Below are 16,860 nucleotides of genomic sequence, written 5' to 3'. Positions count from 1 at the left end.
GCAGATCAATAAAGTCAGAACACCTTATCTCGGGCTGTAAGCCCTGGTTCACACTGATGCGGTGCGGAATTTACAGCGTTTTCAGTGCGAATTCCGCACCGCATCAGAATCGCACCCCGTTCATGTGAACCGTTGCGGGTGTGTATATTAACAACATCCCGAAAGCGGTCCGCAAAACGCAGTGCGATGTGAAGAATTGGATCGCATAAGTGTGAATACCTATGCGATCCGCTTCTAGTGCGGACCTAAAAAAGGGTCCTGTGCATTTTCGGTGCAGGTGCGGTGCGAATAGAGCCATACAAAATGTATGGCTCCAATCGCACCGCACACAAATAGCATGTGATTTGCACAGGAATGCAGTGTGGTTCCTGTGAATCACATGCGATATACCGAGCTGCATGTATGTGAACCCAGGCTAACAGTACAGAAGCTATTATTATATCAGACAGGGAACTAGCATTTTCAAAAGGAGAGGTCAGCAAAAGCATTTCACTTCCCTCTTGGTAGGATTCAGTATTTCAGATGGCAAGCTAAGATACTCTAGCTCTAAATAATGTATTTATCATTCTAAAATTCTATTATCTTACAATTGGTCAGCAACAAGTCTCAAACTAGGGCATTGCTTGCTCTGCTCACAGTAATTTGAAGGGAATAGATAAAATCCAAGTCTTCATAAAGTCAGCAACATTAAACTCTAATATTTCATTTATTTATCTAAAGATACTGAAAAGTTAAGAATGCTATTTAATGCAAGTACAGGTGACTAGTAATAGAATAATGCCCCAGGTGGAAACGTTTAATGAATTTAGAATTCATATCCTTTTATATTCAGATTTAATAAGAAGCAAAAGATAATTCCAAATACTTGATGTTATGTGATTAAATTGCACACTGCGTGATAGTGAAAGAACAGGGCCATCCATCGCTCATTAAATTAACACAAAGCAAAGAAAGTGGGCAATCACATAAAATTGTAGTTTAGTGCCTAAAGATGGCCCATATAGTCTTAACCCAAGTGTATTAAATGCATTTTTCATAACATGAAACTAACTGCAGTTCATTTCTTACCTTTCTGATGGATTGTGTGTGATGTTTCCAGCATAGTTTGTGTTCAGCAGCGAGACACAGGTGTGATGTAATGAATGTCAGGTGCTCACAGAATCTCAGGTGTTTCATAATTTAGAATTAATGGATTACTTCTCTGAAATGTTTGAGGGCCATATAACACTAATAATTCTGGCAACAAATCACTCATATGGCATCACTCCCTTGCTGGACCAGCAGGATAGAAATCTGCAGCTTTATGGCCACCAAGAGAATAATGTCCATTTGGTAAAGCGAAGTTGAAATTTTTCAATACTGCCACTGGTGAGCTGTCACAAGCAGCAGAAACACCAATGTGACATCAGTTTAAAGAACACTTTCCTTTTTAGGGAAAGTGCCATATACCTCTCCCCTAGCACACCTAGAGTATAAATTATAGCTATATATTAGCCATGGATTTATGTTACTTGGTGTGCTTCCTGATCTCTGCTGGCTGTGCATGTGCAGTAGTCCTCCATAGATTTGAATAGGACTACCTCCTGAGAGTGAAGATGTTCAGGAGACAGTGCCATTTTACTCCTTGGTGGACTACTACATCTATGAGACCAGTGGGATAAAGACAGGTTGTGTGTGCTCAGGAAATCTGGGAGGGGGATTGTTTACTTATCTTGTATGTTGTTTGACTATATTGTAAAAATACAGTATTAGTGATGAGTGAACAATCTACAAACAGCGAGCATACCACCTGAACCCTATTAACATCCTTGAGAGCCAAATCTTGTAATTTTTTTTCAGGCATTTTTCAAAGCTCATTTTCAAGCTTTTGATAAAAAAAGAGCATGGGTCTTTGGGCGCTACCATAGGAAACATGTTCCAAAGCATAAAAAAAATTAAAAAACATCATCCAGCAGCCAGAGGGTCTTTTAATGTGGCATAAAGGAGAACATTAAAAATACACAATTTAACCCCTTCCTGACGCTGCCTCCCAAACCTTTAACAGAATCTAAAGGCAGGAAAGTGGAGGCAGGCATTTCGATCATGTGACTGCTGTGATTAACAGCTAGTATGCATTGGGAGCTTTCCATTACCCGCTTGTTACTGTGCTGGGAGCATCAGGGAGTGCAGTCTCAGGACAGAAAAGTGTTTGCATATATACGACCAGTAGACATTAAAGCCCACCTGCTGAGAGGCCATATAAATGCGCCAGGTCGGCAGGAAGTGGTTAAATAACATATTTGGGAGATGGCTTTAACCTACACCTGAATTGATGAACTACAGCAAAATAGCAATATGAAAAAATAAATATATAAATGTATACTAAATTCCTTCCCTGATGGCTGTACAAGCAGATTCTGCATGGTTAAAGGATACGTTCACCTTTTGGGATAAAATAATAAATGTACATATTTTTGGAGGAAAAAAATGTGCATTTATTATTTTTTCCCTAAGGAGCCTGGAATACATTGCACCTGTGATCAGAAGATCAGGAGAGCAATGTCAGGCTCCTGCAGACAAGCTCCACAGTTTTCAGCCCATACTTCTGACACAGGCTGGATGTTTACAAGCTGTAGGGCTTGTGAATGAACTATGAGAGCGCTCATCAGCGACCCATTCAGAAATACAGGCTGTGAGTCACAAAGGCTGATGGCAGTTGTAGCTAATCCATTCACAGAAATCTGTGAATTAACATTTCAGTCATGTGGGTGGAGCCCTGCATGGCTGCGTTGTTTTTGAACTGTGACATCTGGTGCAGGGAGAAGGTCTCTTACCTGCTGTTACAATGAGAGGGGCAAACAGCGATAGGAGTTGTTACATGTTCCATCCTAAATACAGGTGGAATATGTGACATGTTCCAAAAGGTGAACTTTTCATTTACCAGTCCTCCCTATTCCCTCTCGTACTCAACTGAAGTGGGAGAGGCTTGGGAAAGCAACATAACGCCTCCCAGCTACCTGTCAAACACCTTCTGAAAAGCGGTCAACACTAATATAAATACGCTCTAAAGGAAACTTGTGCTAAGAGAATTCCAGGCACTGACTTATGCAGGCGATACATGAACTGAATTCTGAATACATTTTCATTAGGAAATCAGAAATTTTGAGCGTACTGTAATATGATGGTGCCACCATTAATTTAGAAATTTGACCAGCCAAGCCTTCAATTTTACCTCATGTTGCTACAGAAAAGAATTTTCGTGCCTGGGGATCTTCTTTTCTTTCCAGGTCATAGCTCATGCTCTTTTTTTTTATCATATTTCTTGCACGATTCTCCCATTATTGATTAGAAATTAATTTGTTTTTCAAAAATTGCCAACATGCTGATCACTTGAATTTGATGGCAGTATGAAAATCGGCCAAACCTGAAGCCCACTAATGGTACAAAATTTGAACTGAAATTCTTAGTTACGATTTTTGAAAGAAAATTCTTTTAGAATGTGTCCCATGTATGGCCTGCATTAGCTTACCTCTTCTGCAAATGCTGGTTCTCTGGCTGTCATGTTGATCCAATGGCTTCAAAAGTAACTGACCTGCAACAAGTATGAAGATCAGGAATTCTGCCATACTTGTTCTGGGTCAGTAAGCTAGAAAGCATTGTGGCTTTTGCGTCAACTTGCCTAAATTGTAAACTGCATTATCAAGAACAGACTCCATATTTCTATAGAACAAGTTTCCTTTATTATTTATCTAATAAATGTCTACAACTATCAACATATGTTTAAATTCAACCATAAGATTCTCTGTTTAAATCCATTTTTTTCAGTACCAGTCGATATTACCAGTTGATATTTGTTCTGTGTACAGTTGCGCTTTGACCAGATATTACTGGAATTTGCAATTAAATCCAGTGGTCTCAGATTGGACAAATAGAAAGGAAAGACGGTGAATTTGTATAAAAAATTAGAAATTGTATGTATACATGTTAATTGCTTTAAAAATGATTATAAACACAAAGTCAGTAAGAAACAACAGGTAGAAATAAAACAACACCAAGGGCTCTACTTGTAAAGCAGTACTATTACCTTACAGTGGCCAAAAAAAAGAAGCAAAACACAAACAGGACATTTATAAGGAGGAGAGCCCAATTACATGACCTGGGAACAGACATGCTTGGACAGAGAAGGGCCCATTGTGACATAAAGAATGTAGTAACAGCAGAGCAACCAATTGGCACAGAACCTAAAAGACAGTGGCAATCACTGTAATACCAGTGACTACTACCCTGGAAGAATGGCATATGCATGTTTTAATTGATTCACTCCAGACTAATACAGGCTGGAATTCAGCTTTAGGGCTCTCTCACCTTGATGTCATGGATTGCTTTTCAAAGGGCCGTATATCAGTTTATGGAAGGTGTTCAGAAGGAGATCCTGCTGCCTCCTGAATATCTGTTTTATTAAATTATTCTCAAGGGTGATTTTGATTTAAAATAACGCACTGAACATGTGAGCCAAGTGTTTAGCTCGCGGTTGCAGTGCTCCCATTGACCTCAATGAGTTTGCCAGGCAGTGCCATCTGTCAAACAGGCCAAATTAAATTTGCTGTGGCCACAAAGCAAAGCATGGAGGCCAGGCATGTGTACAACCTTATCTGACTGTAATGTAAGGATTTAGCTGAGCAGCTGAAGGAGGGGGCTAGGGTGTAAAAGTGCAGCTCTTTTGACTGGTTTTACTGTTCCCAGGTCACTCATGTGAAGGAGCCCTAAAAGCTTGTTGGAGGTCTATATTCAAGAATCCTGTAGCAGGCATGGCTGTGGTGGCATGCTGGAATTAGGTATATAGGTACTGTTTTATCTTAAGTGATGCAATGGAGCAATATGTAATTATCTACCAAGTTGTTAATGTATGGCAATATTTCATTTTTTTCAAAATTTCAAATACTTTATAAACCTAAACAATTCTCTGAAATGTGTTTCCAGTAGTGGTGATAAAATGTTAGAAGCTACATGACGCTTGCTGAGAAAGTCATGGCTTTTTCACATTTTCTGTTTTTGCAGTGAAGGCCACGTCAATTGTCATTTATCTCAGCCTGTGGAGAGAATGAAAAAAAGGTTTAGGGAAAGGCTGCCCTGTGCTGCACTTTGTCCAAGCATGTCTGACATATCCATCTAGCCTTTACACAAAGATTACACATCACGTGCCTTCCTGTTTTACAGACTGCACTCAATGCCAGCCTATACTTAGGAGATAACTTTTATCACATAGCACAAAGTGCGTCTGAAATATGCTTATTATGAATCATTTTTAAATTTTAATTTTATTTGGCCTATGGGAAGAAAGAAGGATTTTTTTTCAAATATATACAATGATATCATAAAGTATTTGCAGTTTCCTGATTGTTTATTGCATATCTATCACACCTAAATGATTGAGATCATCAAACAAATTTTAATATTACACAAAGATAACCCAAGTAAATACAACATGCAGTTTTTAAATGATTTCATTTATTAAGGGAAAAAAGCTGTCCAAACCTGCCTGGCCCTATGTGAAAAAGTAATTGCCTCCTAAACCCCCACTGCATAACCCAAGTGCACTTGAGCTTGATGTCACGAACTGATGGCCTGACATTCTTCTTCAGAATTTTCTGGTAGAGCGCAGAATTCATGGTTCCATCAATTATGGCAAGCAATTCAGGTCATGAAGCTGCAAAGCAGCCCTAGACCATCACACTACCACCATGTTTGACTGTTCTTGTTATGATGATCTTTTTATGAAATGCTGTGTTAGTTTTACGCCAGATGTAACGGGATGTACGCCTCTCAAAAAGTTAAACTTTTGTCTCCTCAGTCCACAGAATATTTGCCCAAAAGTCTAGGAGATAATTAAGATAGTTTTTTGCAAATGTGAAATGAACCTTTGCATTCCTTTAGGTCAGCAGTGGCTTTCACCTCGGAACCCTGCTTTGGATGCCATTTTTGCCCAGTCTCTTTCTTATTGTTGAATCATGAACACTGACCTTAACTGTGGTAAGTGAGGCCTGCAGTTCTTTAGATCCTGTTCTGGGTTATTTTATGACCTCCTGGATTGGAAATGCTGTGTTAGTTTTACGCCAGATGTAACGGGATGTACGCCTCTCAAAAAGTTAAACTTTTGTCTCCTCAGTCCACAGAATATTTGCCCAAAAGTCTAGGAGATAATTAAGATAGTTTTTTGCAAATGTGAAATGAACCTTTGCATTCCTTTAGGTCAGCAGTGGCTTTCACCTCGGAACCCTCCTTTGGATGCCATTTTTGCCCAGTCTCTTTCTTATTGTTGAATCATGAACACTGACCTTAACTGTGGTAAGTGAGGCCTGCAGTTCTTTAGATCCTGTTCTGGGTTATTTTATGACCTCCTGGATTGGAGTAATTTTGGTAGGTCAGCCACCTCTGGGAAGGTTCACCACTGTTTCAAGTCCTCTCCATTTGTGGATAATGGCTCTCACTGTAGGTCACTGGAGTTCCAAAGCCTTGAAAATGGCTCTGTAACATTTTCCAGACTGATACATGTCTATTACTTTGTTTCTCATCTGTTCTTGAATTTCCTTAGATCGTGGCATGATGTGTTGCTTTGTGGTATCTGTTACAGTGCTTCACTTTGTCAGACAGCTTCTGTTTAATGATTTCTTGAATCAATAGGTCTGACAGTAGTCAGGCCTGGGTGTGGCAAGAGAAATTAATCTCAGCTTTCCAAAAAATGTGGTTAATCACAATTCATTTGGGGGGGAGTAATTACTTTTTCACATTTTTCCCTTAATAAATTAAATCATCATTTAACCACTTGCCTACTGGGCACTTTCACCCCCTTCCTGCCCAGGCCAATTTTCAGCTTTCTACGCTGCTGCACTTTGAATGACTATTGCGGGGTCATGCAAAACTGTACCCAAGCAAATTTTTTTTCATTTTCTAGAGACATATAGAGCTTTATTTTGCTGGTATTTAATCACCGCTGGGTTTTTTATTTTTGCTAAACAAACGCAAAAAGGCCAAACATTTTTGGGAAAAAAAGTTTTTCTTTGTTTCTGTTATAAAAGTTTGTAAATAAGTAGTTTTTCTCCTTCACTGATGTGCGATGATGAGGCTGCACTGATAGGCAGCACTGATGGGCACTGATAGATGGCACTGATAGGCGGCACTGATGAGGAGGCAAAGATATGTGGCACTAATGGGCACTGACAGGCATCACTGATGTACACTGACAATCATCACTGATGGGCACTGATATGCGGCACTGATGGGCATTGATAGGTGAAAATGAGAGGTGGCACTGACAGGTGGCACTGTTGGGCGGCACTGATGCATACTAATAGACTCCACTGATGAAGCACTGATAGGTGGCACTGATGGGAATTGACAGGAATCACTGATGGGCACTGAAAAGCAGAATTAATGGACACTGAGAGGCATCACTGATAGGCACTGAAAAGTAGCATTGATGAACATTGATGGGACTGCACTGATAATCAGGGCACTGATTATCAGTGTAGATGTCCCCTCTAAGGATTACCGCTTACCGTCTCTCTTCTTCTCCCCAGCGCTGTCAGCGTGAGGAGAGAACTGCCGATAACCAGCATTTCCTGTTTACTATTGCAGGCTGACAAAGCTTTCACATGTTTTGTAAGTGTGCACTCTAGTTTACACTGGCATTGAAAGAAGGCATTTGAGGAGTGTTTTTAACACTTCTCAAACAACTATGCAGATAATACTATGGGCAGAACACAGTGCTGTTCACATTATCAAAACATGAAGCGTTAGCGTCGTGTCGCTTTAAAATTGAAGCCTCATGTCGAGTCAGAAGGAGTTTGAAGCCTTTCAGTGCCTCCCATTTAAGTCTATGATGACGCTCCTCAAACACAGCGGCAGGCGTTTGCGGCACATTTGCAGTGCGGTTGCGGAGGTTAATGAAATTACAGTTTATTTAGTTTGTGGTGTGGTTTTAAAGCTTGTCAAAGGCTTATAAAACACTTCAAATCTGCACATAGGGTGCTTTGGAAATGTTTTTAACGCTTGTAAAAAGCCAGTCTAGCGCCCATACTAAATCTCATTAACATCTGTCTAACGCCCATACCAAAGCTCATTAACGCCTGTCTAACGCCTATAGTAAAGCTATAGCAGCATTTGGTAAGAGTCAGAAATTTAGTCAAATGTGAACAAGCCCTTAAAGCACATTAGTGGATTTAGTTTTTGCTGTTTAATATAAAGGTTTTAGTATATATTTTAGCTATTACCTTGTATTGCCTTGGTTGGGTATTGGGTTCAACAGAGCAACTTACTTGTCCCCACTGCATATAAACCACCACCATCCCCCCTACTTACAATATTTTTGAGTGCTGCAATATTGAAACACCAAACCAATGGTAAAGGACATACAGGGCAACAATAACCTGAAAGGAGACCCACAATCCCATAGCCAACTTAATAAGGGAATACTAGCTTTCATGCCAAGGTGGTAAGGCATTCTGATTTTTTTCTTTAAGTAATACATGTTAAACTGGAGGTTCTTTAAAATCTCTTTAATTATAATTCTAGTTTTACATTCTATACATGTTTTTTTAGCTAGTGAATTGGCTAAAATTTGCAGATATCTAATATCCATCAAACAGGCTCTGACCTGAATCTCAAATCAGGTGAATCCATTCTGTCCTCATTATTTTTCTCTGTATCTCATTCTGTATACATAATAACACTTGACTTTGGTAAATTAGACTTTATCTGCAAGGATTTCATTTTCACTTGTGCATGTTATATTACATTTTTGACAGGCAAACAGTCTACACTAAAGAAAACAAGGCAACACCCATTACACTTCTATATCTAGAACAAACATTGACTAATCTCTTTTACCCTGACAAAATGTCACAGTCCATTTTGCACACTTCCTAACAATAACTCTATTAAGCTAGCTTATATATCAAAGTCAATGTTCAAGCAAGCCAACACATTATTCACAAGATAAAGTGTCTCTCTTTTTTTTTAATTGTAATAAAGTATGGTAAATAATTTCTACGAAATGGAAGCAGTAACATACAGAGTACATTTTGTGTAAATAAAATATATGGCATGGATGAATTATTGCTTTTAACTGTATAATTGCTAGATGTTGTTATAAATATTTAGTTTTTTAAAAAAAAAAATCTATAAAAAATTCAATATACTTAATCTGAACTAAAAGTTAAAAGTAAATACCTAGAGGTATCTGCACATTCTCTAGGATCCCCTAATACTTGGTATGTAAACATCAACTTACAAATCGTGATAGACAACAATACGTTTGTATAAATATCCTTTAACCACTTGACCTTCGGAAGGTTTTATACCCTTCATTACCTCAATTTTTTACACAAATGGAGCTTTCTTTTGATTTTTTTGATTTTTTAATATATGAATGAAAAAAGACAGAAAATCTAGTTTACAAAAATGTATTTCCTACTTTCTGCTATAAAACATATCCAATAAAAAAAAGTTATTGTGCATTTTGCTACATGTCTTTGGTAGAAAAAAAAAGCCCAATATGTGCATATTAATTGGTTTGTGTGGAAGGTTTAGCATCTACAAACTATGGTATATATACTGGAATTTATACAGTGGCTAAATGGTTAGCACTTCCACCTGGCAGCACTAGGGTCGTTGTTTCAAATCCCAACCACAGCACCACCTGCCTTGAGTTTGCATGTTCGCCTTGTGTATACGTGGGTTTCTTCTGGGTATTCCAATTTCCTCCTACATTCCAAAGACATGCTGGTAGATTCACTGGCTCCTGTCTAAACTGGCCCTAGCATGTGTATGTATGAATGTGATTAGGGGCCTTAGATTGTAAAAATGTGTAGCCATGAAAGGACAGGAAGAATGTAATTTGCAGAATTACTTGGGGAAAAAAAGAAAAAAAAGTGTGAAAAATGAAAACGTATGCAGCCACTACATTTGAGGACCAGGAAGCTGTGATACATTAAATTTTTGTTGTTGGGCTTAGATACACATTAACCTCCCTGGCGGTATGATTATTTCCGATTTTTGGTGCTGAAAGCGGTACCATTTTTTTGCATGGAAATGTGTAGTTTTTTATTGTAGGCTGTAATATTTAGGAATAACTCACTGAAATCTGTCCGAACAAGAGTCTAGTAAACATCCCGGGTATGATAAAATTTGAAACACGAAGTCATAAATTATAATTTAATAAATAATCATAAAAAATAATAATATAATAATAAATGTAATTCAATAATATAATCAAACCAAAAACACTGAAATTTGAAATATAGCGCCAAGTTCGCACATCGCTGAGCAAAGTCGCAAAATTGTTTTCAGTGTCTAATGACAAATTTCTCCACAAATCATTATCACTCAATTCTGCAAGTGGTTCTGATTTACTATCGCTGTTCTCTAGCTGGTCTAAAACCGATTTTGACCTAAAGGGACACTTTTTGGACGCCATGGACTTTTCTAAGTTTCCAGGCAGAAAGAACATTCAAAATGCAGGCAGGGCGCCGGACAAAGCACTCGGGACAAAATGTATGTGAAATGGGTTGAAACAGCAATGTTTTACTATGTAAAATCGTTTTGAAAAAAATTTCATTTTTTTTAAATTTTCAAATTTCCCACCGCCGGCGCCCGTACGTCCCGACATCACAGGGACCGGAACACAGGAGCCGGATGCCGGCATCAGCCGGAGGAGATGGTCGGGGACGCTGCAGGGGACACATCGCGGGAGCGAAGGACAAGGTAAGTGCTGCAGGGACTCCCTATGCAGTGCCGCATGGTAAGCCCGAGTGTAGCTCGGGGTTACCGCTTTTGGTACAGACATTTTACCCCGAGCTACACTCGGGAATACCGTTAGGGAGGTTAAAGGATACGTTCACCTTTAGGAGCATGGTACGGAACGTACAGGCAGACAGCTTACTGAGAGTCTGAAGGATCTTGGCATTGCACCCAAGACCTGCTGATCATGGGTGCAATGCTTTACAGTCTACAATGTAAAAAATAATAAATGTGCTTTTTTTTACCTGCAAAAAAATGTGCCTTTATTATTTTTTTAACAAACGGTGAACTTAACCTTTAAGCCACTTACTATCCTACCTCCCGGAAGCTCACTCAACGCCTTCTACTCACTTTTCCATGCTCCTGGGAGATCGCTGCTGAACATACCATGGGAAGCCAGTGCTGAAAACTCTCCAACCAATCTGTTTTTTTTCTGCAGAAGTGCAGAAAATTCTATTAATTCCAATGGAAAGGCTGTATAAGGTTTGGACACATAATAGACAGCATCGTAATAGGAATGAATGGTATTTCTTTCTGCACATGTGCAGAAGAAGAAAGGGACTAGTTAGGGCAGCAGTGCCTTTGCATAGGGTTGACTTCAAAGGAGGTGAATAGGTGAGTATAAAGTTTTGCAGCTGCTGGAAAGCGGATGAGGGATGGAGGGCTTTAAGTGATAAATTGTTGATTTAAAAAAAAAAAATAACAAACATGTTATACTTACCTGCTCTGTGCAGTGGTTTTGCACAGAGCAGCCCGAATCCTCCTCTTTTCCAATCCCCGCTGGCGGCCCTGGCTCATCCCTCCTGTTGAGTGAGTGCCCCAGAGGGCACCCGCGCAGGCACGCTCCCAAGCTTCTTTGTGGGTCCATTCACACACAGAGCTGAGGAATGGCCCTGCCCCTCCCTCTCCAGAGTGGCTCACTGGTTGTGATTGACAGCAGCGGGAGCCAATGGCTTCTGCTGTTGCCTCAGCCAATCAGGAGGCTCTCGTGGACAGCGCTGAATCAATAAGGGACTCAGGTAAGTGTTAGGTGGGGCTGGGGTGGCTGCTACACACAGAAGGTTTTTTAGCTTCATGCATACAATGCATGAAGGTAAAAAACCTTGAGGATTTAGAACCACTTTAAAGGATAACTATCCAAAAATATGGTTATCCTTGAGATCAGAGCTTGGGCAAATCCTCTAAAAAGTATTAAAATGATAAAATATAATAGTGGTGTAGCACTGATAACTAAATGTGCAAACTCCACAATAATAAGATAAAAAACATAAATCACATACTGTAAATGAATGAATATAAATATATAAGTGATAGATCTTTCAAGATCTAGAAAAACAGTGTCTCAAACTGTGATATTATCAGTACACAAAGTGCATATGATGAAGCTGGTCCTATGCCTGGACCCTCATACAGTGACAATACTCAGTTCCACTTGAGACCAAACCCCAAAAGACTAGGTGCTATATATAGTGGATGATATATAAAGTGTATCCCAAAATTGTGATATAAACCAAATAAAGTGACTAGTGAATAATGTTAAACACAATATATAAACATAAACTTCATATATGCATAAAACGATAAAAATTGTCCAACAAATTGCCAAGAATAGCAAAGATGGCAATGACTGACAAAATGTGCCTATATCTTCAAACCACGTGCTATAGTGCTAGTGCTGGGGCAGATAGTGAGCATATATCGTTAGATGGCAGGCATGCCCCCTCACCTCCTTGCTGCGACCCAAAAGGGTCAACACACTTTTTGGATCACTCTGGATGACGCTATCCTGAGGAAGTCACGTGTACGCAACACATAGATGCAATGTGGTGACGCACTTCCGGCAGAGCGCCATCTTGCTACACCAGGTTTACACAGTACGCCCATACTGAGTGGTGTGACAAGCCTTGTTTGATCTGCATTAATGTGAGTGCAATATTTGGCGATTTAACATGCTTTTAACATATTAAAAAGTGTCTCTATGGGAGACTTGTTTTTTTGTCCTTTCATGGCTGTAATGTGATACTCATTTATTGGTCTGCACTGCGTTTATCCCTGAATGGAAGAGTGATTTATATTGGAAGGAAGTTACCAGTGAGGTTCAGTGGAATCAGAGCGACCTGGAGAGTTGGTACCTGTAGGATCCAGAGTGATCCAAAAGGCGTGTTGACCCTTTTGGGTCGCAGCAAGGAGGTGAGGGGGCATGCTTGCCATCTAAGGATATATGCTTACCATCTGCACCAGCACTATAGCAACCTTACCGTACCAACCGATCAGCGACTGCTGCCCCTCTCTGCCAATCCCTCCACTGGCTTCCACTAACCCAACGTATAAAATTCAAAATACTAACCACAGCTTACAAAGCCACAACACTGCCCCTAGCTACATCACCAACCTCATCCACAGATACTGCCCAAATCGCAAATTCCGCTCCTTCCATGATATCCTCCTCTCTAGCTCCCTCATCCCCTCCTTCCACTCTCGCCTCCAGGACTTCTCCAGAGCCTCTCCCATCCTCTGGAACTCCCTACCACAGCATGTCCGGTCAGCCCCCACCCTGTCTGCCTTTAGGCGATCTTTGAAAACTCACTTCTTCAGGGAAGCCTACCCCACCTCCACCTAAGAACTGTACTTGAATCACCTCCCCCTGGTATGCGATAAATAGGCCCAACACCGTAGTATAAGAAACATCCCCATATCATGATGCTTGTGCAACCATGCTTCACTGTCTTCACAGTGTACTGTGGCTTGAATTTAGTGTTTGGAGGTCGTCTGACAAACTGTCTCCGGCCACTAGACCCAAAAAACACAATCTTACTTTCATCAGTCCACAAAGTGTTGCGCCATTTCTCTTTAGGCCAGTCAATGTGCTCTTTGGCAAATTGTAACCTCTTCAGCACATGTCTTTTTTTCAACAGTGGGACTTTGCGGGGGCTTCTTGCAGATAGCTTGGCTTCACATAGGCGTCTTCTAATTGTAACAGTACTCACAGGTAACTTTAGAACTTCTTTCATCTTCCTGGAGCTGACTGTTGGCTGAGTCATTGTTGGCTTGCCATTCTGGCTATTCTTCTATCCATTCGAATGGTAGTTTTTCGCTTTCTTCCATGTCTTTCAGGTTTTGGTTGTCATTTTAAAGCATTTGTGATCATTTTAGCTGAGAAGCCTATCATTTTCTGCACTTATTTATATGTTTTCCCCTCTCCAATCAACTTTTTAATCAAGGTACGCTGTTCTGAACAATACCTGGAACGACCCATTTTCCTCAGAATTTCAGAGAGAAATGCACTGTAACCAGCATGTACAACATTTGCTGCCTTCCTTCCTTAAATAAGGGCAATAATTGCCACCTGTTTTTCAAAGAATGAATGACCTCACTAGTAGAACTCCACACTGCTATTATTTTGAACATGCCCCTTTCAATCAGTGATTCAATTACACAGAATCAGCAGCATGCATGTCATGACTGTTGGGTCTGTTGGATTTCTATTACTCTACTACACCTGCTAGTAAATTATTTGCCATGTAGAAATATCATTTCTACCAAAAACAGTGATTGATCAGGTTAGTGATGTCTGACTGCTATTATTTTGAACACAACTGTATATATTTATATTCATTCTCTTATGTGATTTATGTTTTTTATCTTATTATTGTGGAGTTTGCACATTTAGTTATCAGCGCTACATCACTATTATATTTTATCACTTATATTTGTCCACTTATAGGTAGAGGATAGGGTGTTAGGAGCATATAGAAATTAGGTTCCATATTAGCGCAGGGGGATCTCTGTCACCTCTACAAAGTATGCCTCTGTTAATTACATTGATTTTAGTAGTGCACTGAGTGGGTGTTACTTTATCTGCTAATGTTCCTGCACAAATTAAATGTCAATTGAAGGTTAGTTGACTCTTTTACATTTTCTATACTATTCACAATAATTACTGGATTTCAGGTAAATGTCAGTATAGGGTGCAATTTGAGAGAAACTCCAATTTACTAAATGTTTGGCAGAAATCTGTGGACAATGAAGGTTCCAGAGCTGTCATCGTTCAGGGCTCATTCACACCATACGTGCAGAAGAACAGATGGAAACTGACGTGCAAATTTCACTTGCAGAGACCTCAGTTTTCATGCACGTTTCAGTGAGTTTTATACACTTTCAGGATTCCTGCGCAGAAAACAATACGCACATGATACTAGTGCTGTGGTGTGAACAGGGCACATAGAGAACAATTGTTTTTTTTCTGCTCTTGCAGAACACAAGCAGAAAAACTCTGCACATGGTGTGAATAATGCCTCAGGGTGTACTACTTCAAAGCTCCAGACAATCAGATAGTTACATTTCCTACAGTAGATAGGACCTGGTTTACCTGATTTGTAGTTTTGTCCAGCCATTTCTGACATTTACATTCCACCATGTGGCAAGATTGCCAGATTGGTGACCTCACTTTTCTTGACTATAGTTGAGCATTATGGTATAGTCACATTCCTGCCCCCCTCAGTCTGTGATTGGACAATGAAAGAGCAGCATAACATTGATTAGGTCATCTCTTTTCTCTCTCCTCCATTAGCATGTTCCTTGTCAGTACATGTGCATGCAACACAGCCTGATTGGCAGAACTTCCCCATCTTGATGTGGCCATAAAGAAGGTTGATATCAAGAAAGATTCAAGTGCTTACACTAGCTGTACTAAAAAGTCTAATTTATTTTAAAGTTCAGCTTTAAGTAGAACATGAGTCACAATCCATCCTCACTATTTCTCAATTTATTTTATTGTTGAAAATTGCCTTCCAAAGCTATTACAACCAAAGGAACATTTTGTCAAAGTAATTCTCTAAATGTTTAAATAAGTGGGGCCAGTATTTATTCATGAAATCAAACAGACAGCATAAAAACCAGTGTGACTGTACTGTAACTACATGTTATCAGGTTATCCATATCTTCTGAAGTAGCTTGATCTAAAAACGTGCTGTGCGAATATGCCATTAATTCACAAAGGCTGTACAAATCTTCACCAGTTTTCCTAATTGGTATACAAGCTCGTCAGCTCCATCTAGGGGCAATAATGTAATATCTTTCCTGATTAAGGGTGTTCAGGAAAGAAATGACCATATATTTGCCACTAGATGGCACTGATGAACCTAGGAAATAATCATTTTAGAAAAGTTATGGTGAAGATTCGTGGAGCCTGTGCCAAAGATTGACATATTCACACAGTTATTTTTTTTTTTATATACATATGCCCTATATTCTATGTTCAGTTGTATACCAGCTTAGAGGATCACCTATAACTTACACATTTTTATGAGGTTGTGTAGAATCATTATTTAAAATATAGTAAGCAAATTGTGTTAAACTGTAATATGATAACATATACAATTCAAAAACTGTCATTTGCAAAAACCTTATCCAGGAACCTGTAAATATTTAGAGAAAAGCTTATTTTCTTTCCCACGCAACTGCAGTCTTCATTCTGACTTAGACAACAGGTCAGCGCAACACAGGTACATTGAACCACTCATTGCAAAGAACAGGGAATGGTTGGCACTATTTCAAAATGATGATTCTAACAAAGTGAAAAATTTGTACATCCTAAACTATGAAAAGTATATATTATTCATTAATCTAAAAGCAAAACAACAAAAACATGGCTTTTTAATAAGTCAAAAAACAAGGTGCATAGTGCAAATAACCCTAAGCAACTATAAGAAATTATTCTGTCTCTGTTCTGACTGCTTTAACCATTTCCATACCGGGCACTTTTACCCCCTTCCCTCCCAGGCCATTTTTCAGGTTTCAGCACGGTCACACTTTGAATGACAATTGCGCGGTCATACAACACTGTACCCAAACTAAAATTTTATCATTTTCTTCACACAGCTAGAGCTTTCTTTTGGTGGTATATAATCACCGCTGGGGTTTTTATTTTTTGCTAAATTAACAAAAAAAGACCGTAAATTTTGAAAAAAAACCATGTTTTTCTTTGTTTCTGTTATAAAAGTTTGCAAATAAATAATTGTTCTTCATAAATTTAGGCCAAGATGTATTCTGCTACATGTCTTTGGTGAAAGTAACCCAAATTAG

At 39.3% G+C, this 16,860-nt stretch overlaps 1 protein-coding gene across 1 annotated transcript in view; it reads right to left on the bottom strand.

The window, feature by feature from the left end:
* Positions 1–3,696: 3,696 nt before the first annotated feature.
* Positions 3,697–16,860, bottom strand: part of CABCOCO1 (ciliary associated calcium binding coiled-coil 1) — a 95,061-nt gene continuing 81,897 nt past the window's right edge. The window contains exon 7 of the mRNA XM_089683202.1: positions 3,697–5,069. Within this exon, the coding sequence (XP_089539328.1) occupies positions 5,049–5,069 (21 nt within the window). The 3' untranslated portion in view covers positions 3,697–5,048. The remainder of the gene's footprint in view (positions 5,070–16,860) is intronic.

Source organism: Staurois parvus, unplaced genomic scaffold (genome assembly GCF_062004578.1).
Source record: "Staurois parvus isolate SC_StPar_1 unplaced genomic scaffold, SC_StPar_1.0 ptg000303l, whole genome shotgun sequence".
Taxonomy (NCBI): Eukaryota; Metazoa; Chordata; class Amphibia; order Anura; family Ranidae; genus Staurois; species Staurois parvus.
This window is presented reverse-complemented; position numbering and strand designations above follow the sequence as displayed.